The following is a 23180-nucleotide window of genomic DNA, read 5'->3' on the forward strand; positions in this document are numbered from 1 at the left end:
CTGCTTTGCACAGCAGTCACTGAGGAGCCCATCGATGGCAGTGGGGCTTGTTGAAACTCCAAATCAAACATGCCCTCTCTGAGACTCTGTACCGTGTCCCAATCCGGGCAAACACAGATCAGAGCGATGGCGTTCTCAGCACACAGGTCTGGGTTAGAGAGAAAATCATTATCCGTACTTTGTCCCTAGCCGGTTTGGCTCAGTGGATAGAGCGTAGGCCCACAGATTGAAGGGTCCCGGGTTCGATTCCAGTCAAGGGCAAGTACCTTGGGTGCATGTTCCCAGGCCCTGGTCAGGGTACTAATCAGAGGCAATCAAATGATGTCTCTCTCTCACATTGATGTTTCTCTCTCTCCTCCCCCCGTCCTTTCCACTCTCTCTAAAATCAGTGGCAAAATATGCTCAGGTGAGGATTCAAGAACAAAAACAAAAACACGAAGTATTGACTTTGGGTAAATAAGCTCCCTTTTTTCTAAACCAGAATGTCATGTTGACAGTTATATTTCACCGGAGAGGATCGATGTGACATGTGTGATACGCGGAGGGAAGATGGCCATTGCCCCCTCTCCCGGCATGATTCCCCCCTTCTCTGCCGTTCCCTACTACCTACCCCTGTCTGAAGCCTCTGGGTGAAGGCACTTAGGTTCCATCACGTATAGCGGGCCTGTGGCCTGCTGACCAGTATTGAGAAGTTGTCAAACCAGCTGACACGTTTTGATTGAGGTGGGGAACCTGAGGTCAAGTCCACAGCTTTCCCGTGTGTGTGTGTGTGTAGCCTCCGGTGACCTCCAGCTGGTGCCACAGTAAACATCAGTCCTCCCATCGCCAGCTGCTGGCTGGTCACCACAGCAGCACCTTCCAGGAGAATGGAGGATGGAGAGAGGAGGCAGACACGGGTGAAGTTTAAGTAAGCCCACGTGGAGTGTTTTGCTGGTTGGAAATTCAGCACAACGCACGGCCTGTTCCCCATGCTGTGGCCTGTGCCTTGCCGTTGGCTTTGTTTTTCTATTTCCCTAAGTGGTGGGGGCTGCAGAGTACGTGTTCAGTGTGCGTTCTGTAGGGTCTGATACAGGTTGTTGGAAGTGGGTCATGTCATTCTAGAGCCATGGTTCTCAAGCTTTCTAATGCCGCGGCCCTTTAATACAGTTCATGGTGTGGTGACCCCCAGCCATAAAACTATTTTCATTGCTACTTCATAACTGTAATTTTGCTACTGTTCACGAATTGTAATGTCAATATCAATTCCACAGGTTGAGAACTGCTGCTGTAGAGCCTAAGACCATCGGAAAACAGATATTTACATTATGATTCATAACAGTACCATAATTAACAGTACCATAATTTATGGCCCTGACCAGTTTGGCTCAGTAGATAGAGCATCCATCTGCAGACTGAAAGGTCCCGGGTTCAATTCCAATCAAGGGAATGTACCTTGGTTTCAGGCACATCCCCAGTAGAAGGTGTGCAGGAGGCAGCTGATCGATGTTTCTGGCTCCCTCTCTCTCTCTGTAAAAAATCAATAAAATACTTTTTTTTTTAATTTTTTAAAAAAAGAAAATTTTATGGTTGGGGGTCACCACAACACGAGGAACTGTATTGAAGGGTCGCAGCGTTAGAGAGGTTGAGAACCACTGCTGTAGTGGAAGTGTCCATAGATACCGCTGCTCTGAACGTCTCTCTCTTCCTTCCCAGTGACCTTGGAGAAATCCCCACACTAAAAACACTACAGGTTTTTGGAATCGTGCCAGACGACACCCTTCAGCTGTTGAGGGAAGCCCTGCCTCACCTCCAGATCAACGGTTCCTACTTCACCACCATCGCCAGGCCTACCGTGGGCCCCAAGGACCACCCCGAGATCTGGGGCGTCCGCTGCCGGCTGACTGTGCAGAAGCCCAGCTGTCTGTGAAGGCGCATTGAAGGTGCTGTCTCCTTTCCTCTCGGGGGCAGGGAAAACGGGCAGGAAGGCCCATGGCTGGAGCGCTCGGCTGTGCTCATTCTCGGTTTTCCCTTTGCCTTCCTTCTGCACGTATGTTAGAGAAGCGTTTGAGAGAGAGAACTAGGAAGGGTTGCTTTTTTAAAACATAGGAAAAGCTCTGTCACTTCTCTGCTCCCAAGAGCCTCGTAGGCCTCCTGCCATTTCAAGGAGCACAAGCCTGGAATTTCACGATCCACTGAGAGCACAATTTGAGGCGCCTCTCCCAAGTGCCCTTATTAGTAAATCTATTTAGAGACAAGCTTAAACATCACCAGCAAGTGGATACTTTTCTTGATCTATATGCTAACTTAACTTTCTTCTATTTAAATATTCAGTATTGCTTTATACGACATAGTGTGGAAAAATAAGCTATTCATAGTGTAGGATAGTCGGTTTGAGGCAGTCATTCGGGGACAGAAAAAGGAAAATGTACATTTCAACTCTGCCTTTGCATGGGCAGTTAGGCTCATGAACACAAGCGGTCCTGGGTAACCCCCCTCATGCCTACATTTAGAAGAACCACAGGCATAGAACGGGGGGCTCCGGAGGGGTTTTCCGGGATAGGCCTTCGGAAGCCCGGGCTAATGCCCGCTGGTGAGGCATCCATTAAGTACTGTACTCCCCGAGTGCTGCGGTAGCTGAGGAGTGTGCTTGTGGTCTTCTAACTTTATTAACTTTCTGAGCAAGTGATGTTAAGTGGGTTCTTTAGCTTTGAAAATGCCTCGCCTTGTCTTAGGAAGGTGCTAGTCAACGTCTCTCTTCTCGAAATGTGGGATGGGGTGCTAACTGACATGGCCTGCGCTTGCCTGTATTGCTGAGGTTCTTGAAGGTATTTTTATATTACTCTAGAATCACGTCTTTGAATTTTATTTTGTTTGTCTTCCACAATCGTTTTTTTAACCTACCTGCCCGTTTTACAAGTTACTGGACCCCACGTTCCCTAAGAACCGCGTGTTCCTCAATCAATAATACACACCGGACGCAGGGGCACACCCCGGTTTCAGAGCAGAAAGCACAGCTCACTCAGGTGCTGTGTGGAGCTCACTCAGGTGCGCAGCCTTCGATGGCATCAGTGATTTTTTTAATGGTACACCCACACAAATGGATTCTACCTACCTTAGGAAACACACTAATTTCTTCTTTAAGCTGATGACCTCCCCGTGTTCAACACAAAAGCCAAACACTTCCATCGTTATTGGTTTTTAAAACAATTTTCAAATGTTAGAAACGATGAAGTGCCCTGATCTGTCCAGACCTAAGGAAGAACATTTTAAAGTACTTATACCGGAAATGATTATGTTTCAATCTTGTAGTAGCTCAAAAGTGCTAAATACTACTTGAGATTATTGTTTACAGGTTAGCGACAAGGGCTGGGGACAGGATCCGGCTGGATCCTGGCTCCCGGGTGCTCTCACACACATAGCAGTACTTCCAAACTCAAGTCCAGCCAAAAGTTATTTTCCTAACACGTCAGAGTGATCTGTATTTTTGTATGTGATTTCTACTTTTATAAACTTGTTTTAAAATAAAACACATTTTTATAAAAACGAGTACTTCTGCTAAATTGTGGTCCTTTTTTCCTCCTCTAAGCACTGTAGCTAAAATTGTTTTAAGTACTTTAAAAAGTAATAGCCTTTATAAACGTCTAAAATGTAGGTGATTGATGGGATAGTGAAGTACTATCCAAAAAAGTCAGCGATAGCATTTTCACGTTAACATCCGCCTCTGGCCCTGAGTCCCTCCCTCTCCCTTCCCCTAGCCACAGGAGAGATTCTCTGGCCAAGTGCACAATTCTTATTTCTGATAAGAGACACGCAGTGTGGTCACTTTATCTGGTGAATTCACTTGCAATCCAGCGTTTACTGAAGATCCACAGTGAGGAGGACATTATGTTTGAACAGCAGCATGGGGGAGGGAACTGACCATATAAGGAAAGGTACTAGTTTTGGGGCTGGGGAAACTGGAACCCCTTTCCACTGGATACCCAACCCTGAACAAGCCAAAAAGCAACCTCCTCTGTTACCACTGCTCTCCCAGGACCTCATTTACTGGGGCCGTAAATACAAACGCACATGGGGCATCAACAATATTAAGTCAACATTATCTGAAGAGTCTCTACACTTACGGGTAAGCACTTATCCTCGATTATATAACAAATCATGGTTCTGTGTCAGAGATTAGCAGTGAAGGAAGTCAACAGGGCAAAGAGTAATGCATACCAGTGGGGAAAAGACTTCTGAAACATCACATTTGGGAAAGCCAGGTTTTGAAATAATAACTTCAAGAGAATTAAGGAAGTAAATAAAAGAAAAAGAAAAAGATAACAATAGTTTACTTTTATTCACATCTTGTTGCCATTAAAAGTTAATTCAAAAAACATTTTTGCTATTCTAACATCCTTTGCCTCTCATCACCTCTTACAAATAAATCCCCACCACAGAGCAGAAATATTAGGAGTTATACTGCAATGGAGCACATTAAGCAGTTTTTAAACCTTTGGAATATGGCTCACGAACAATGTCACACAGCAGGTTACCTGTTAATGTTACAGATCTACGGTACCACATGGACCGAATACCTTGATATTAAAGACGGAGTTGGCATTTTTGTCAAGAAGACATTTTAAACTTATTCAGGGTGTTTCTATACTGTGGAATTTCACTTTGTAAAATAGATCTTAACGTATCACTTGTAAATCAAACCAGAAACTAGACCAGCTCTGGGAAAACACTAATATTTACTGAACCCATCATGTTAACTGTTTGCTAATGAGGATACAGATACTCTGAACTAGGAAAAGAAAAACAGGTTCTTGTTCTGGATATACATCAAAGCCTAGGTTACTTTTGTGTAGTAACATTTATATTAAAAGTTTGACCAGAACATGTTAAATGTTGGCAAAACTAGGAGTACTCAATTTGATTATCCGTTCTATCAGGATAGTCCATTCCATTCATCAATGAATACCCAGCAGTTGAACCAGTACATGGCACAGATGGGTATCCAATAAATATTTCAATGATTGAACAAATGGCATGTGACTACCAATGATTTTAAGATGCAGCAATAGGTGCTTTTGTGAAAAGGGCAGTGTTACAGATAAGTAGGCCAAGAATTAGGGGGGGGGAAATTCTCATGGGGGGACAAAAGGCCGTAACATTTCATCCTCCAAAGCTAATGTGAAAACTTGGAATATGAGCTAGGTGAAAATTACGGTGGTATTAAAAGTAAATAATAGTTTTGAAAGGTTTGACAAAACTCCTAGCAAAATATGGCTTAATCAGTTCATCCTTTTAGTCTTTGAATCCATGTTAAAGAGTTTTAAATATGGAAGAAATCTATTAGATTCAAGTCATTTTTTAAAAATTGCCTATCACCTAAAATAGCTATATGAAATATAGGATAATTAATTTATAACGGCATCATGATTCTGTCCAGTTATATGTACTTCAATTCACCCTGCATTGTCAAAATTAACCTGAAAGGCAAATGAAAACTAAATAATTTTTTAAAAATGTTTGAACTTCTTAAATCAATAGTCATAATATCATTGCGTTCTGAAATTAGAAAATTCTTAGCTTATAGAAAAACACATTTACCTGCTTTAATTAGGTCAATGTCAGGATTTATCAAAATTCTCCATCAAAAATTCTTTTAAATCTTGATTTTTAGGTGCTATAAAAAATATATGCTTTGATATACTAATGACAGGGGTTTGTTCTGACCAAGTCCACACAGTCAGGAGGGAAGGGAAGGAAACACTTATTCCTTTATTGGGAACCCGCCTCTAAGTTTAAACGATACCAAGTACTCTTGAACACCACTCCCAGGTAATATAGACATTTCGCTGGTATCAATTCTACAGTTTAGTCCATCTACTCTCTTACACAGTGAACGTCTCCGCCAGAACCAACAGGAGAATAAGAAGTCTTGCTTTCTTAGTCACCTTTGAGCACAGGGCCAACCAGTCTCACAATAACCCAAAGAGGTCGCTGTCGGACCGGCAGTCTGTTCCAGCAGGGCAAGTATTTTTCTGGTAATCAAAGTCTCGTCTGAGGAAATCCTTCACTGTTCTAGAAGCACAGTTCGAAGCTCGTCTTCTTTATTGATCATCATTGAAGCAATTGCTCCATCATTAAACTCAAAAGAAGTGCCTCCATCCACAACCATACAGGCATCCCAACAGCGAGAACGGACACAGACCCTAAGCAGAAAGCAACATCTCATGAAATAAGTTTTCTTAACTCTGAGGTTTCTTTAAAACCCATCCTTTTTAAAGTGGGAGGGGAGAGATGAGTCCTACTCTAACGGTATACTGACACACAGGGTAGGTTTTAGTAAGCATCTGTCCTGCTTTTACTCCACAGCACATGAAAAAAAGTTGCTTTCCAGTCAGTTTCTTTTAAAACGATAATATAATCTTGTGGCCTAAATACTTGAGAAAAAAAATATCTGTATCACCCAAGTAAGTAACTATGCCCCTTCTATTCAATTACATTTTCGTGTCGCTAAAACAACACACTGTTAGAAAGAAAATGTCATTTAAACCACATCGGCATGGCAGCTCATGCGATCCACAGCTCAGCTGTTCCCCCACCAGGCTTCACTGAAATACCTTTCAAAATAAGAGTAATCACAGGGAGGAAAGCCTCACACTCAGACTTGGGCAGCTTGCTTACTTTGAGGTGAAACAGCGCTGGCGGCTGCTTGAGAAAACTCTGTTTGCTATTGGTTCTCGAATACTGAAAAGTATTTTTGGTTCTTCCGGACTATAGAGCAGCGATTCATTATATTCGTTTGTTACTATGAGGAAAGAAGAAACAAGTATTAGCACATTCAATAACAGATGGTCACTTGAGAAGTGCAAAATGAAAAATGGATGCTATCCCCAACTTAGCAGCAGTTGTCCCACAGCCCTGTTTGGTGTCAAGTACCTTGGGACTCACTACAAGTTCCATTAAAAAACAACCACCACCTCATAAATGAGGATTAGGTTCCAAGATTAGACCACAGAACCGTACATCATTCACAATACAAAGGAAATAGGTACATTTTGGGTTCAGGGGAATTCAAAGCTAGTAATTAAACAAAAATAGAGGAACTAGTTTATGGCACATAAAAATGGAACTTGAGTTGCCATATTACCCCTGCCAATTCTTTTCCAAAAGATCATGTCAAAGAATTCATAAGTTAATAATAGTCTTAATATAAAACGCAATCTCAAAAATGACCGGCAATGTACTTTCACTTCTGAAAATGCCCTCATTCAAGACCGTTTTAAAAATCGCTGGGACCTGCCATCACAGTTGGCAGGCAACGCACAAACCGGTTCAAGACAACTGTACGACAAAATCAGGCTGACAGAATGATCAGTTCAGTAGCACATTAAAAGACACAAAACCATCAGATAATCTGTATTTTCCAAAATTTCATTTAAATATTTGGGTTCTTTTAAAAACCTATTAAAAAAAAAATTCCCTCTCTGGGCACACACTCTGAAGAAAGTAGGTGCAGAGTGTCAATGAGCACGGCCTGGCACTCACTGCTGCTTCCAAAGGAATAACGTTCATTCACAAAGCAGTTTGTTTATTAAGGGAAGACCAACCACTTTATTTATATGTACCTTAAGTTAATTTACATACCTGATGTAAATTTCAGTTCATCTATATACATTATGTTTTAAGTTAAATTACATAATACTCAATTACTATAAATGCCTAATTTTACTTTCTTTTATATAGATTTAATGCTAATGCTAGCTCATATGCCATGATTAAAATAATCTGTTAGATTTCAAATTGAGAGGAAGAAATAGAGTCCAATTTAGAGAAATGAAAGGGAATTCAGAGATTTAGTCCTGTTTTCAAACTAACTTACAGGCAAATCATCTGCCCAATGAAGAAACTCCTGTGTAGAAATCCAGATACACAGAAATAAGAGCGGACACTACCATGTACTGCTAAATCATTTTAAAGGCAACCAACAAGAATGAAGTTACTCTAATAACTCTCAATTCAAATGTTTGTGTTTATGGATGGATGACAGTTTTAATCTTATATGCATTGATATTCATTTTGTGTCAGTATTTTACTTGGGGTTTATATGTTAACAAGTCTTTACAAAAGAAGGTAGAAGTAATTACAAATATGTTTGGGCTTTTTGTTGTTTTTAAAGGAATTTACACCTTCATATCAAAGGATACTCTTCAATTAAACTCACAGTAAGAAAAGTTTTAGTTTGAGGTCTACAACATTGATCCTGGTAAATGAGTGGACTATAGTGTGTTAAAAATTCTCATGTAAATCAAACGAATGTTGTTTTTCAGAATTTAAGATTTAAATGTTTTTTGAAATGAAATTTAAGAACAAAGGTGAAGAGTCCACAAGCACAGTGATCGGCCTGCCCTCCTCATTTCACAGCAGAGGGAGTGGAGGAGCGGGAATCACTGTCCTGCCCACGTTTCAGGCCAGCACTGGTGGGCCTGGGATTGGAACCCAGATCTCTCAATTCCCTGACCAGTGTCCTTTCTCTCCACAGGACTAGTTCTCTTAAAGAGACCCTGAGGTAGCTGGGCAGGAGTAGGCAGGGGAGGGTCAGGCAGAACACTTCACTGAGTGGGAAGATAAACTTTCACAGCTCAGTGGATTCCCCTCCTTCAGAGGACATGAACGGCACCCGAGTTAGGTGTGCATTTCCTATTTGATCTATTATATATACGTTATGTTTTTCTGTATTTCCCTATTCCCCAAGACATATCTGCAGTTAAGCTGTTTCTGACATATCTGCAGTTATGCTGTTTCTGACATAGAGGTTATATTTTAGGGTTGACAAAAATCGTAACACTTATATTATGATTTTTGTCGTTTTAAATTTTATTGTTTAAATATATTTAAAGGGATATTAAAGCATGCTTGAGACAAAAAAGTATTGTGCTTAGCTAAATAGGCAAGTACACATCACAATAACATCCTTCAGTCAATACAGAATTTAAATGAAGCTTAGTAATTAAGATCATTTGTCACTGACCTTTCTCTACCAGTTCTCTGTTCAATGGAAGACTTAAACTTCCTTGTCGTTTTGCTTTTGGAAAAGGAAAAAGGGAAAATATATTAATTAATGTTTTGTATCATGTAATAGCTAACAGCATAAAACATACATTCTATAGTACATTATAATTATAATATATAATAGCTATTTTGGTACTCACCAATATTTAAAACATCTTCCACAGCCTGAGTTGCAACCCTGTTAATATTGAATGACCTAGAAACAAACACCACATAAATTCTTTCTTGTTTCAATTCTAAAAACATACTAAAAATGAAAAAGGAATAATCTACAACGAACTTTTAGAAATTATCAGAGAAACAACCAAAGACAACAGCCACTTCACCCAGTTTTAAAAAGTGGGCCACGTACATGGACAGTTCATATGAAAAAAAATGCTCATTCTTACTCATACTTAAGGTAATACAAATTAACACGTACGATTAAAACAAGGTTTTTCTCAGATGTGCAAGAATTAAAAACTGATCATGTATTGGCATGGGTATGGGAAAAGAAGTATAGATGTTGCCATCAAAGAGCAATTCTGCATTATTAAAATTTAAATAGGCGGAAACCAGTGTGGCTCAATGGATAGAGCGTTGTTCTGCGGACTGAAAGGTCCCAGGTTCGATTCCGGTCAAGGGCATGTACCTTGGTTGCGGGCACATCCCCAGTGGGGGGTGTGCAGGAGGCAGCTGGTCGATGTATCTCTCTGATCGATGTTTCTAACTCTCTTTCCCTCTCCCTTCCTCTCTGTAAAAATCAATAAAATATATATTTTTTTTAAAAAGAATTTTACAGAGGCATTGTTCATAACAACAACTATATGTAGCAAAACTCAAATATATGTAGCAATAGGAAGCTGGTTAAATAAGTTATGGCTATTCAGCGGAGTACTATGTAGATATTAAAGAATAAAATAGAACTAAATGTGCTGATATGTAGAGATAACCAATATATTAAGTTAAAAAACTGAAGGCATTATATAGTATATATGTTACTTTCTACTTAAGTTACTGACTACTTATGAAGCAAGTGATATGATGTCTGAAAATTTGCTTCCAAATATGTCTTTATAACCCTATCTGGTTTGGCTCAGTGGATAAAGCATTGGCCCACATACTGAGGGTCCTGGGTTCGATTCCAGTGAAGGGCACATGCCTCGGTTGCAGGCTCAATCCCCATCCCAATCAGGCGTGAGCAGGAGACAACCAGTCGAAGTGTCTCTCTCACACTGATGTTTCTCTCTGCCTCTCCCCTTCCCTTACACACTCTCTAAAAAAATCAATGGAAAAATACCCGTGGGTGAGGGTTAACAAAAACAACAACAAAAAATCTTTACAGGATGAAAGAATAAATAGGGGAACAGAGAAAGCACAAGTTTGGACATGGGTTTTCATTATACTATTTTTCCTATTCTTGTATATATTTAAATTTTTTCACAATAAAACGTTTTAAAAAGTAATGCTGAAAAACAGGAACTAAAACTCCATTTTAAACGACCCAAACTTAAGATCATAGTTTAAGAGCACTATTTGTGAGCATGTAGTCTTTCTTCAAAAAACATCTGCATGAATATGTGCTAGGGACTATGATATGCACACAAAATTAAGCAGGGAAAAACCGGCACTAGCCCCCATCCTAAATGCTTCGAGTTGTTCAAACTATCTGGGTCTGAGCTTCCTAGATCAGTGGTCACCAACCTTTAGGACCTCACCGATCACGGGTTGGCTGTACTAGGTAACTAATAACACGGTAAGAGCTGTAAGAAAAAGTGCTAGAGGACAAAGAAGGGGTTAACAGTTCTCATGAAAAAAAAAAAAAAAAAAAATCTAGGTCCTAACAGTTTTCCTACAGTGAGAATGACATCTGAAGACTGGATTTTTCAGCCAGTGGATGGAAAACGGAGAGCGGTCAAGTATTCAGTGCAGAAAGAAGTTGCATTGAGTAAAAACAAAAGCCCAGAGAGAGAACCTGGCTTGTGCTGAGAATTCCAAGTAGCCTGCAGACTGCCCGCTGTGCTGCGGGTTAGGTAGAGTAGTGGCAGGCTGGCAGGGAGCCTCCGGTCATACTTACAGGCCTCATACGACAGACCGCATAATCTGAACACAGTCAGGAGCTGATGAAAGTGTTAAAGCACAGAAGGGGTACAGGCATATTCTACCTACATTTCAGAAATGACACTCTGTTGGCAGGATGAATGACAGCCTGAAGAACAAAGGGCCAGGTACAAAGACTGCTCACTAAGAAGCGGGGCCCAGGCCACAGAAATGGCATAGAAACTGAAGGGGAGGGGAAGGTAGGAGGATCTCAGAAGTGCTACAGACTGGATCCAGAGACTGGTTTGTGGGAGACTCAAGGTGCACGCAGGTTTGGAGGAAAAATGTGTTTTTCTCTAGAGCATTAACTCAGGATAAACAGTGATACCATTAAGCAATGCAAGGAACACAGGCAGAAAAACCAAAGACAATAATTCCGTTTTAAACGCACTGAACTTGAAAAGCTACTACCCCTCTCTCTACGCACAAGGTAATTTTAGAACAGGAGTCTGTACTCAGGAGAGAAGGCTGCTACCGGGAGAATTCGGGGAGGATGGCATGTGTGCTATGTGCACAGCAGAAACTTCCGGAAAGAGTTTCCAGGCTAACCTAGACGTTGGAGCCCAGGTTAGCTCTGTCAGACCTTCCAGGCATGCACCTTCCACACATGGCTTTTGTAATGGACTTTGCTTTCATTTCTCTGCTATTATTTAAAATAGTCTTCATTTTAAAAAAATATGTAGTACCTGAAAACACTGCTCATCTTCTTTTTCCTCTTTACAAATCTAGGGAGATGGGCCATACAATGACCAGAGCGAGGTGCACTGTGGTCTAAGTCAGGCACGACTTCTAGGCCCGAGTAGTTCTAGAATTCCAAGGAGTTCACCACGAGTGGAGCAGAAGCCGAGCCACCAACACAGCCCGCCAGGCCGCCTCCTGTGTAGCGGAGGCCTCAGATATGCCGATCAGAGATAATGAGCACACCATGTCACTTAAAATATTTCACAAAATCCCACGTTACTCACCAGGCCTTTGATCCTGTTCCAGTGCACAGATTGAGCCCTGAACTCTTCTGTTTTTCCCAGGGGCCATCATCAATTGAAATCTCATAGTAGGAAGCCCTAAGAATTAAGAATAGAAAACTGGGTTTGCTGAACTGAAGGCTCACAGTAAATAAGACTGTCTTTCAGAGCTGATGAGATCTATGTACAGCAGTCTGACTTAGTAGACACACGTCATGATGCTAGTGCTAATATTAAGTGAAAAAGTTAAAAAAAAAAAAAAAAAAAAAAGTCTACATCCCTCTCTATCTATGAGCTCCTTTCTATCCATACTTTCACATTCCATCAGGGCCTCTTCTAAAGTTTTCACCTCGCACTGCTGCTGCTGCTTTCATGCAGTCAAACATACACAGAGCCTTCTTTCAGAATTCAAAAAGAAAAACCATTCTTTGGTGAGTTTCTTTCTTGGTAGCCAGTTCTAGATGTATTTAAGTCTATTTCTGACCCTTCAAGTTACCAAGAGTTTCTGATAAATTTTTGTTGAGTTACACACTATTGTGCCTTTTGAGTTGATAGTAAGCTAACAAGTTCTAAAGAAAATTCTCAACCAGCACTGAACTAGTGGGCAGAACTAGAGACTGACACATCTTACAGTATTTCATCAAATGGTTTTTCTGGATAGTAGCAAAATGATACTATTCTTTAACTGCATGAAAGTGTAAGTGATTTACAACTATTCAAAGAACTTTTGAAACATGTAAAAGTCTATTTTGTAAACTATCTCTTAAAATAATATTGTCACTAATCAACACTGGATTAGTTTTCTTTAGCAAATAAAAAAAGTTAAAATAAGCCCTTAATAAAATATAGCTTTTCAAAATTAATGAATTATTAGACATATTTGCAAACACTAACACTCAAGGGATAATCTAACTCTTGCTCTAACCCTTTTAATTTCTCTGACCAAGCTTTGGATCTGTGAAGGTTTTATATGATATAACTCCTTTTCATTTTTTCTCTGAACTCAGCACTCTTCATAAAAGTAAAAGATAGCTTAATATTCATAAAAGTAAAAGAACACTTAATATTCACAATTAATCTACTTCATTGCTTTATTATATCTTTTTAGGAAATTAGGGATTTTAGTCTCATTAGGAGCCTTTTATATACAGACAAGCCAGCCAAATCACTGCAATGGTTGCTATGCCAGAATCACAAGGAAACAAGAGATTAGAGGTGCGTGGGGAGAAGCAGAGGTGCGAGGGAAGAAAAGTGATAGTCAGGTGAGAGATAAGGAGCAAATTTAGTGTCATTCTTTCATACAGGTTTATCAAGATTAGTCAACTCATAGAATTTTTGTTTCAGGGAATTATTTTTTTAAAGCAGCAATAAAACTCACAGTCCCTTTAGAGTGGGTAAACTTCTTCTTAAACTGTCCACTGCTACAGCCCAAGAAAATGACATTCTAGGTTAGAACAAATAGGAGAAAAGAAAAAAAAATGGGCTTTTAAAATGTTCTTAAACTTAAGAACATTATAAATGAGGCAGGAATAATATTGCTGCACTTTGTATTTTTCAAGCAAGGCACGTAAGCTCTCAGGGCACAGTGAGCCGAGCCCAGGACCTGGAACCCTTCTGATGCGGACAAGTTACTGAGCTCTCCGAATCTGTCCAACGTCCTCCTTGCAGGGTTGCTGAGAGCATCACGTGTGACAGCAGGCACAGGCGCACAGTGCCGGCACATCGCAGGCGCTAGTAAATGGCCGTCACTCCCTTTCTGTCTGGGGTCTGTCATAGCATCTTTCAGAGTGACCTCTAATGCCTTCAGTGGTGAAACCTCTTTCAGCAGCATCTAGACAACCCTGCTGTCCTTATCTTAGTCAGGATGTAAGGTGAGGCATCAGAGAGCACAAAAAGCAGCAGCGTCAGACGTTATCTAGAGATAAACCAACCAAACCACTACTGCCACAGAGAACGGAAGCATTCAACCAGAATCTCCTGGGACTTCACCCAATGCCCAAAGCTATCAATTTATCCCAGCTCCCCTCCTTTTATACGTTATTTGATTTTTAGTAAGTACAAATTATAAAGCAACGCTAGCAGAAGCTCTCAGAAGTTACAACCTTTAAAATATACAACTTTTAAAATGTTCAGACCACAATGACATAATATTATAAACAAACTACAATATAGGCCATTAAATGGTCTCCCTAGAGTAAAAGCATAAACTCACAAAAACATTTTTACTTTTGTCATTTACTCATTTTAATAGCCTTTCTCCAATCTCATTTAAAATTGTGGCTCTCATGTCTTTAGCAGTAATACCAGATTATATCACTAATCAGTTACATTTTCTTCCTTCTCCCTCCTATTACATAAATGTACCCATTATTCATGTCCATATTACTTCAGATTTGATATACAAAAAAAAACCACTTTATATACAGCATGTCTTACTATGTTAAAATAAACATTTTACACTTAATGTTAAGTTTTTAAAGAATATATTTTTATTAAAGAAATTTTACTTTTAATAATTTTTTAAGTAATGTATTTTACCACTGCCTTCCAAAATATTAAGATACCACAACCTTTGTCTTATTCATCTTTATATTCCTAGTGGTTCTCATAATATACACAGCAATGCATAATATATTTTTGTTGAATAAATTTAAAGTTACATTAATCCAAATAATTACAACTACTCAGAACAATTGTTCAAGTCATCCTGTTGAATCAGTCTCTTTCCAGTATTACCCAAAGGAAATCATTGGCTAAAACATGGGTAGCTTTTCAAATTAGGACAAATTTTTCTCATCATAATTAAACTTATGAAAGAACGTGACTTACAACAAACAGCATTGCAGAGTGTGTGGAACGGCTCTCAGTAAAACTAGGGAATCCACCACAATGCTTGCAAAAAGTGACAGGAAAGTGGGACAGAGACCCTCTCTAACCTTCAACCCCTAACTTACACATACAGAAAGGAGAAGGCACTCTAAAGTACTACCGAGAGCTAAATTAACTTTATATTTTAGCAGTCATTTATAACTAGTCACTAATGTCATTTTATAACTGGTAATGAACACAAAGTTTTGCAAAAATAATTCAACTGACAATTTACGCGTAAGTTATATTCAACATCTAAAAAACAGATTTCATCTGTAATAAAACTCTTAATGAAGAACTTCATCAATCTTAATTTTTTGCTAATAATTGTTACAAATTGAACTAAGGATGCAGTTATCACTTACGCAGTATTCCTGCCAAAAATGGTTAGTCTGAATCTAATCATGCAGAGGAAAAAAAAAAAAAACCACACAAATCTAAAATAAGGGCTATTGTGCAAACCATCTGGCTTAGACCATTCAAAAGATTAATATCATGAAAGACAAGCAGGAGTGAGGCTAAGGCCCTGTTCTTAATTAATAGAAAGGGCCATGGTGGCCACATGCAAGGTGTGATCCTTAATTGGATCCGGGATAAAACAAGCAAACAACCAAATCAGCTTTCACGAACATCACTGAGACAATTAGGTAAGTTTACTATGCTCTCTATAGAAGATGTACACCAACTGCCGATTACGCCGAGTAAGTACGCGTTCTCTTCAGCATGCATAGATAAATCTAGTGCACCTGAATGACAGATGGAAGGTTCTGCACTAAAGAACCTGGAAAACTTAGTTTGTCCTAGGGTTTCACAAACTTTTTGGGTCATAGAATCTTCTTTCCTCTTTAATATGTATTAACGTGTATGAAGGTTTCAGAAACATTTCATCAAATAATTCATTTCTATTATTTAGACACATTAATTATTCACAAATCTTAGGTGGTAGACATTCAATAAATATCTACAAAATACTAACACGTTAAATTCCAAACTCAAGCTCACAGGTTTAGATGTACCTGGATGACAGACTCTCCCCAATGAAGACTTCATTTAGTGCCCTCACCGGCAAAAGCTGGGGTCCTGAGGCCTCGGGCCCTGCAGGTAATGAAGAAAAAATCCAAGATAGCTCTTAGGTTTTAGCAATGTTATGACATAAATTTTATAAAATTAAAATATCCATATTTTGTTGTAATAGAATCTATACTTTAACAGTATTAACATATACAATAAGTAACTAAAAGTATCCTATATAATAAAAGGATAACATGCAAATTGAACCTAACAGCAGAAAGACTTATTTTAGGATCAAATATATTGCGATGAAGGTGATTTGATTTTAGGTGATGGGCATACGATGCAATATACAGATTATGTATTATAGAAATGAACACTTGAAACTTACATAATCTTATTAACCAATGTCACCCCAATAAATTTAACTAAAAAAAAAAATGGACTCAATACCAACTAATACTTTTCTATACAAAAGAATGGGTTACAAAATTTATTAAAATTTGTATTTTTAAATATAGAATTTTTATACTATAATAGAGACAAGGGCTGCTACACTGTGCAATTCTCTCACACTGCCATCCTGGTAGACTGTTTTCAGGCAAACTCACACTGGATATACACGTGGGACTAACAACAGACTATGGAACATGAGCAAAAATAGTACAAAGGCCTGCTCCTGAAACTTCCCTTAAGACTCTCCTCACTTTTCTCCCGAATTCTTCTACCCAGGATCCAATAGAAGACTTAAAAGCCCGAGATGATAGGAACCACTGTTGGAAGTTGCTTGAACACTCCTTGGACAGTGAGAGGAGCTAGAATTAAACCTTCATTAAGTTAAGCCACTGGAATTCTGGGATTGTTTGGCACAGTGGTGGGCAAACCCATTAGTCAACAGAACGGCAATTAGGCAGGGCTGAGGGGACTGAGCACCTCCATCTTTGTGACAGCGTGATGATCAATTTGCATATTCCATCTTTATTAGACAGGATTTGCTTCTTTATATAATAGATTAATTTAAGATTATGAGCTAAAAGCAGTGAATTTGAGATAGGAGTTTGAGCAGTGAACCTCTGAATACCAATCTACCTCTTTACTATAAGACTGGGTGAAAGAGCCGAACCTGACCATCTTCTGGTGGGAGCAGTAACTTCTGGTGTGGGACAAAGTAAAATTTCTAGCTAAGATTTTTCAATCTTACTGAACAGGCGCTGCAGTCTTTCAAAATCAATAATGGGAATTTATATGCATGTAATTACTTAAAAGATTTTTTAAATCAAATGATTTTTTTTGTTTGGAAGAGAAAGAACATCTTTAAAACATGACACGAACACACACACATTAGGAACATGCTAACCTCTAAAGCTATAATCACCATGAACTCGTAGAGTGGGGGTTAGATGAACATTAGGTACCACAACAGGACAGAAACAGAGACAGAAAGCAGATGTCTAAGGTAGCTCTTCCTGCTAAGTTTAGTCAAGAAGTGAAACACAGGAGAAAAAAATATCTAAGTAGGACATCTCCTAGGATCTTCTTGCACCATGAAAGTCTTAGAGCTAGAAGAAAAGTAGGAAAATAGAATCCACAAATAGGCTCAAAAATGAGAATTCACCTTAACTACTTATAACAAAAAGCTGCATATTACCCTATGCTAAAATTCTCTTAGCTTACACAAATATTTGAAACACAAATGTGAAGGCTGGAATGCAAAATTTCCCAATATAAATGCTTTAATCAGTAACTATAACTACAGTAAACATGTTTAAATATAACTATATAAATATACTAGAGGCCCAGTGCAGGAAATTTGTGCATGGTGGGTGGGTAGGTGGGTGTGCGTGTGTGTCCCTCAGCCCAGCCTACACCCTCTCCAATCTGGAATCCCTCTCACAATCCAGGACTGCTGGCTCCCAACTGCTCACCTGCCTGCCTTCTTGATTGGCCCTAACTGCTTCTGCCTGCCAGCCTGATAAACCTCTAACCACTCCCCTGCCAGTCAGATTGATGCCTAACTGCCCTCCCCTATAGGTCACCCCATACTGCCCCTCCCCTGCAAGTCTGGGTCTCCCCCAACTGCCCTTCCCTGCAGGCCCAGTCGCCCCCAACTTCCCTCCTCTGCCGGCCTAGAAGCCCCTAACAGCCCTCCCCTACAGGCTTGATTGTCCCCAACTGGCCTCCCTTGTAGGCCATCTTGTGTCCACATGGGGGCAGCCATCTTCTGTGTTGAAATGAAGGTCAATTTGCATATTACTCTTTTATTAAGGTAGTATAGAGGCCTGGTGCCTGGGTGGGGGCCAGCTGGTTTGCCCTGAAGGGTGTCCCAGATCAGGGTGGGGGTTCCCTTGGGGCATGTGGCGGCCTGGGCGAGGGGCCTGTGGTGGTTTGCAGGCCAGGCACACACCCCAGTAACCCAAGTGGAGGCCCTGGTATCTGGGATTTATCTATCTTCTATAATTAAACTTGTAGCCTTGCGCAGAGGTGAGGGCAGGCCAGGGCTGCAGGAAGCTTGGCTTCCTCCTTAGGCATCAACTTCCTCCAAACCCAAGCCTCCTGCTCGCTCTGTGGCCGCAGCCATCTTGATTGGGTTAATTTGCATACTCGCTCCTGATTGGCTGATGGGCATGGCTTGTGAGTGTAGCAGAGGTACAGGCAATTTGCATGTTTCTCTTTTATTGGTGTAGATAATTATTATGAAATCTTCCACAGATTAGCTCATTTTAGTTCTTCTGCTTTATTTTTCCTTTTTGATCTTTCAAAAATTAAGGTCAAGACTCTTTCCTTAAATATCATCTACCTCTGTGGACATTTTCAAACCCATCCTAGAAAGCATTTCTCTTAGAAATATGCTGTATTTCTTACTTCAGTGTCTAATCATAGTAAGTTTTACACTTGAAATAGTCCCCTGTACTTCCTTAAGTATTGTCAGTGGCACTGAAGTTAGTTAGAAAGTATTACTTTTAGAAATTAGACATCAAAAGAACTGTAAGTTAAATATTGACCCAAACACATCTAACCCCCAATCCACTTACTGTCATCATGAACTCTGTCAATATTGAAGGCTCTACTGTGTTGGCTCAAACTTAGCTGCTGTTCGTGAAGGTCCACAGGAATGGGATTGATGCCAGTCCCTTCAAGATATAACCTGATACGCTGCCTCCACAACCACCTGGGAAGAGTGAATGAAAGCAAATTATGTTAGACATAATAAATTAAACTAAGAATTAGACATTATAATTTCACCAAATTAAAAATTCATTTAAAAAACCCACTTGTTCCAGGAACAAATTATAGTAGAAACACTTAAAATTAACAGGTTCCTGCTAAAAGAGATTTAGAAGTTTACTTCTTTGTTTGATCATAATGGAAATACCTAATGTATGTGTACAAAATGTCCCAAATAACTTGAATTAAAGTCAAATTCTTTATCAAGGGAGTCTGACGACTGAACAAATTCAGTGAAAGAAATATGAGGGGAAAAACCATCTCCATGGCTTAAGAAACACTTTAATCTGTAAGACAGGGATACTAAGAATCTCAGCAAGGGAGGGACTCTCAGCCATTCTGGACGGGAGAAGATGAGGACAAAAAACATAAAATCTCAGCAAGTTTGAACACTCAGTTTTAGCCAACAGTTTTTACTATCTTTCTAAGATAATGTAACAAGGCTAAGAAAGTAGAGACATGGCTTCTATCTCACTAAAGGGAAAAAACCTCTATTAACGATTACATACTAATATAGGCCAAGTGGCATTTGTCAGGGATTCTCTATACAGTTCTGACTGGATTAGAATAAGACAAGTTAGATGTGTTTGTCACTCAGCTAATATATTACATTTTATGGCTACTGTTATAATTGTGGACTAATCCAAATACATATTACCTAATTCTTATTACAGTATTTTAACAATACACATTTATTAAGATATTTATAAAACAACAGAAAGAAATTCCTACCTGAACTCACCACGATAGAACTTCTGTAAGGCTTCTGGGAAGGAATGTGTGTAGCGAACAGGAAGACACAAATGACCCTCAGACCTTCATTTGAAAAGGGGTTAGAGGTGGTGCAAAAGGAAGAGGAAAAAAAACTTAATTCAAAAATCAGATACGAATTTTTTAATTTCAACTCTATACTTAATTTGTTTTGCCACAAAATTGTCTATTTTCACCAAAAACAAAGAATAGACATAGAGTTTAAATCCAGCTTTACTGCCACAATACTACTTAATTTCCACATTACAGTGAAACTGAAAATAGCAAATCTGCCACAGACTGACCACCCTGCAAAATTGTCTAATGGTACAGTGGTGTCTGAAGCTGACCCTGAAATTATCTAACTATTAACTTTGGGCAAGTCACCAGCTTCTTCATTTCTAAGCTATAAACCAAAGGTTATTCTGAGGAATCAAAGTATTTATGTTAAAGTGTTTTGAACTATAAATCCCTTTTAAATTAAACATCATTTAAGATATTCCAAGTCACTAAAACTCAGAAAGTTTAATCCAATGTACCGCTTCTTTTTCTCAAAAACCGTATCAGGATGAACTCCTTTGAGGAGTAAACAGCATGATGCAGAAGACAGAATTTATTGCAAACTGCAAAGTGTTAAGGTTGCCTATAGGCTGCTACAGAGAGATGAGAGAATATACAACTACCATGACGAAAGGTGTCCAGGAAGCTCAATGATCATCAGTCAGGAAAGATGGTTTCAATCTTGAAGGGAAGGTTGAGAGTAGGCTTGGCAAAAACAAATGCTTGGGAATACTATAAGTTAACGTGTACGTGTGAAGAGCAGAAAACAAGGTTTTCATGAAGTTGTGACTAGTCAACTTCTTTATCTGAGAGGTCACCACAGGTTAAAAGCTTTATGTTCACTGTGGTACTTTACACGGTGCTAAGTATGTAACAGGTATTAACAGTCATTTGATAGAAAATACCTGCTGGGTCAACAGCGGGTCTAAAACCCTCAGGAGAGAAGAGCTCTCATGAGGCTGGTCAGATTATCAGCAGCAATATCAGCATCGGAAAGCTTGACTTAGCCTGGAGGATTCACTTTCAGTGTGGCTCCCTCACATGCCTGCAAACTGGTGCCAGCTGTTGGCAAGAGGCCTGGTTCCTCTTAGGGCTGCTTAGGTATCTCACACCGTGGAGCTGTCTTACCCCAGAACCAGCGATCCAAGAAGCTGCAATACCAGGGACAGTCTGGCCCTGGAGCCTGTGGCACACACAGGCTTACCACATTCTACTAGCCAGGGCCAGTCCTGTGGCACACACAGGCACACCACATTCTACTGGCCAGGGCCAGTCCTGTGGCACACACAGGCACACCACATTCCACTGGCCAGGGCCAGTCCTGATGGAATGCAGAGGGGCTGGGAACCACAGAAAGGTGTAAATACTAGGAAGCTGCTAACCTGGAGGCTGGTGCCACACGCCCGCTCTCACATTCTAATTATTAAGCACTGGAAAATGTCATATTTATCAGTCTCAATAGAAAGGGTGCAGACACAGAAGACACAAACAGAAACTATGTATTCCATTTAGATGAGCCCATGTAAGGAGCCATCTTAGAAGTGGATCCCACAGCCTAAGGCAAGGCTTCATCCGGCCTAAGTCCAAGTGCATCCGACTGTAACTTCATCAGATCCCAAGCCAAACCCGCCCAGCTGAGCTGTCCCGAATTCCTGACACACAGAAACCCAGAGAGGTAATCAGTGATTGTTGTTCACGCCTCTAAGTTTTGGGTGATTTATTATGCAGCATTTGATACCTAATACAGAGAAAAAGAAACAAGTTGAACAATAACTTCTGGCGCTTACTTAAGGTTGTGAGGGACCACAGTGCTTTAAAAAAAAGAAGTCAGGCAACCTGAATTACCGAACAAGGCTAATCCACTTCTGCTGAAGGCAAGGAGAGAAACGACGACTTCTAAAACCCATTATTCTAGGTAAAATTAGAGGCAACACCATCTACTTCTAGTTTCAAAATCCCCGTAAGATTACGAGCATTAAGTCATCTGTTTAAATATAGTTTAATATAATAAACTGTATAAAGTATCTAGAACCTCTTTAAAGATACAAAAACAGTTCATTAAAAGTTCTAAAATACATATACAATAAAGTTAAAAAATAATCACAGAACCAATTATCTCAATTCCTTATGCTCAGTGAATATTAACAAGGATGGAGTCCTAGCCCTGCTCCCTGAGATCATTTAATCAATCATTCTTTTCAATGCTTATTGCCTACTGACTATATATCTATATATCTATATATCCATATATATAAAAGAGTAGCCTGCAAATCGCCAGACAGCAGAAGGACTGGTCGGGGTGACCAGCGGGGTGATCAGGGCTCTGGTGCAGACCACCAGGGGGCAGACTACCAATGCAGGAGCTGCCCCCAGCCCACAGGCCCTGATTACCTGATGGGGCCTGTTGGCCAACCTCTTGGTCCCTTCCCCAGCCAGCAGGCTCCAATCACCTGATGGGGAACGGGGTGGGTGGTGGCAGATATGGGCCACACCCCGCTGGTTGCCCAACACACAGAGGGCAACCGGCAGCAGTGGGGGGGGGCACCAGGGAAGATTGGTCCTAATTGCAGACCAGGCCTAAGGACCCTATCCATGCAGGAATTTCATGCACTGAGCCTCTAGTAATACTATAAATAGTGATAGAGAAAGTAAAGCACAAAGTCCTGTACTCAGGGAGATCAGTCAAATGGAAGAAAGAATCCAGCAGAAATAAAGGAGAGGTAAGTACTGCCTGTGCAGGGACTTACAGTCAGAGCCCAGGAGAGGACCAGCCCGGAATGAACAAGAACTACCCCAGTGAGAAAGCAGTATAAGGGCACTCTATGCACACAATGGCATGAAAGAACACAGCCTGTGGGAAACTACTTATTCTTTCAGGTCAAATGCCAACAGAGCTCCTCACTAGCAAAGGCCTCACACTGAGCCTCCACCCATGGTGTTAGCAGACGCTCAGACGTTACATGTGCATTAAGAACAGCCTTTACAAACAGGCCCTGACAAAACAGGGTGAGTTGGTCACCCAGTTTAGTAAAGATTTAGATTTTATTCTGGGTTAATGGCAATCACCATAAGATTCTGAGCAGAGAAGTCACAAAACAGTATCAAACTTTCATAAAATGATCGCTCTGGCTGCAGCGGGGAGAAGAAATATAAGTAAGAGTAAGAATGGAAACAGTCAATGTT

General features: G+C 40.1%; 3 protein-coding genes across 5 annotated transcripts in view; 1 reads left to right on the forward strand and 2 right to left on the reverse strand.

The window, feature by feature from the left end:
• The window catches only part of SKP2 (S-phase kinase associated protein 2), a 23654-nt gene extending 18555 nt beyond the window's left edge, over window positions 1–5099 (forward strand). For both annotated transcript variants that reach the window (XM_084881915.1, XM_084881916.1), the window contains one exon: window positions 1693–5099. In XM_084881915.1, coding sequence (XP_084738041.1) covers window positions 1693–1906 — 214 coding nt within the window. In that variant the 3' untranslated portion in view covers window positions 1907–5099. The remainder of the gene's footprint in view (window positions 1–1692) is intronic.
• Window positions 1–23180, reverse strand: part of RANBP3L (RAN binding protein 3 like) — a 463124-nt gene that overhangs the window by 390687 nt on the left and 49257 nt on the right. The window lies entirely within an intron of this gene.
• NADK2 (NAD kinase 2, mitochondrial) overlaps window positions 4297–23180 on the reverse strand; it is a 27731-nt gene continuing 8847 nt past the window's right edge. The window contains exons 5-13 of one of the 2 annotated variants that reach the window (XM_084881912.1): window positions 19920–20003; window positions 18995–19131; window positions 15968–16046; window positions 13462–13527; window positions 12087–12182; window positions 9183–9238; window positions 9002–9055; window positions 6655–6778; window positions 4297–6179 (exon numbers count right to left, since the gene is read on the reverse strand). In XM_084881912.1, the coding sequence (XP_084738038.1) occupies window positions 6041–6179; window positions 6655–6778; window positions 9002–9055; window positions 9183–9238; window positions 12087–12182; window positions 13462–13527; window positions 15968–16046; window positions 18995–19131; window positions 19920–20003 (835 nt within the window). In that variant the 3' untranslated portion in view covers window positions 4297–6040. The remainder of the gene's footprint in view (window positions 6180–6654; window positions 6779–9001; window positions 9056–9182; window positions 9239–12086; window positions 12183–13461; window positions 13528–15967; window positions 16047–18994; window positions 19132–19919; window positions 20004–23180) is intronic. The other variant, XM_084881913.1, reaches the window with a different exon arrangement.

The sequence above is a fragment of the Pipistrellus hanaki genome (genome assembly GCF_964339955.1).
Source record: "Pipistrellus hanaki genome assembly, chromosome: 4".
NCBI lineage: Eukaryota > Metazoa > Chordata > Mammalia > Chiroptera > Vespertilionidae > Pipistrellus > Pipistrellus hanaki.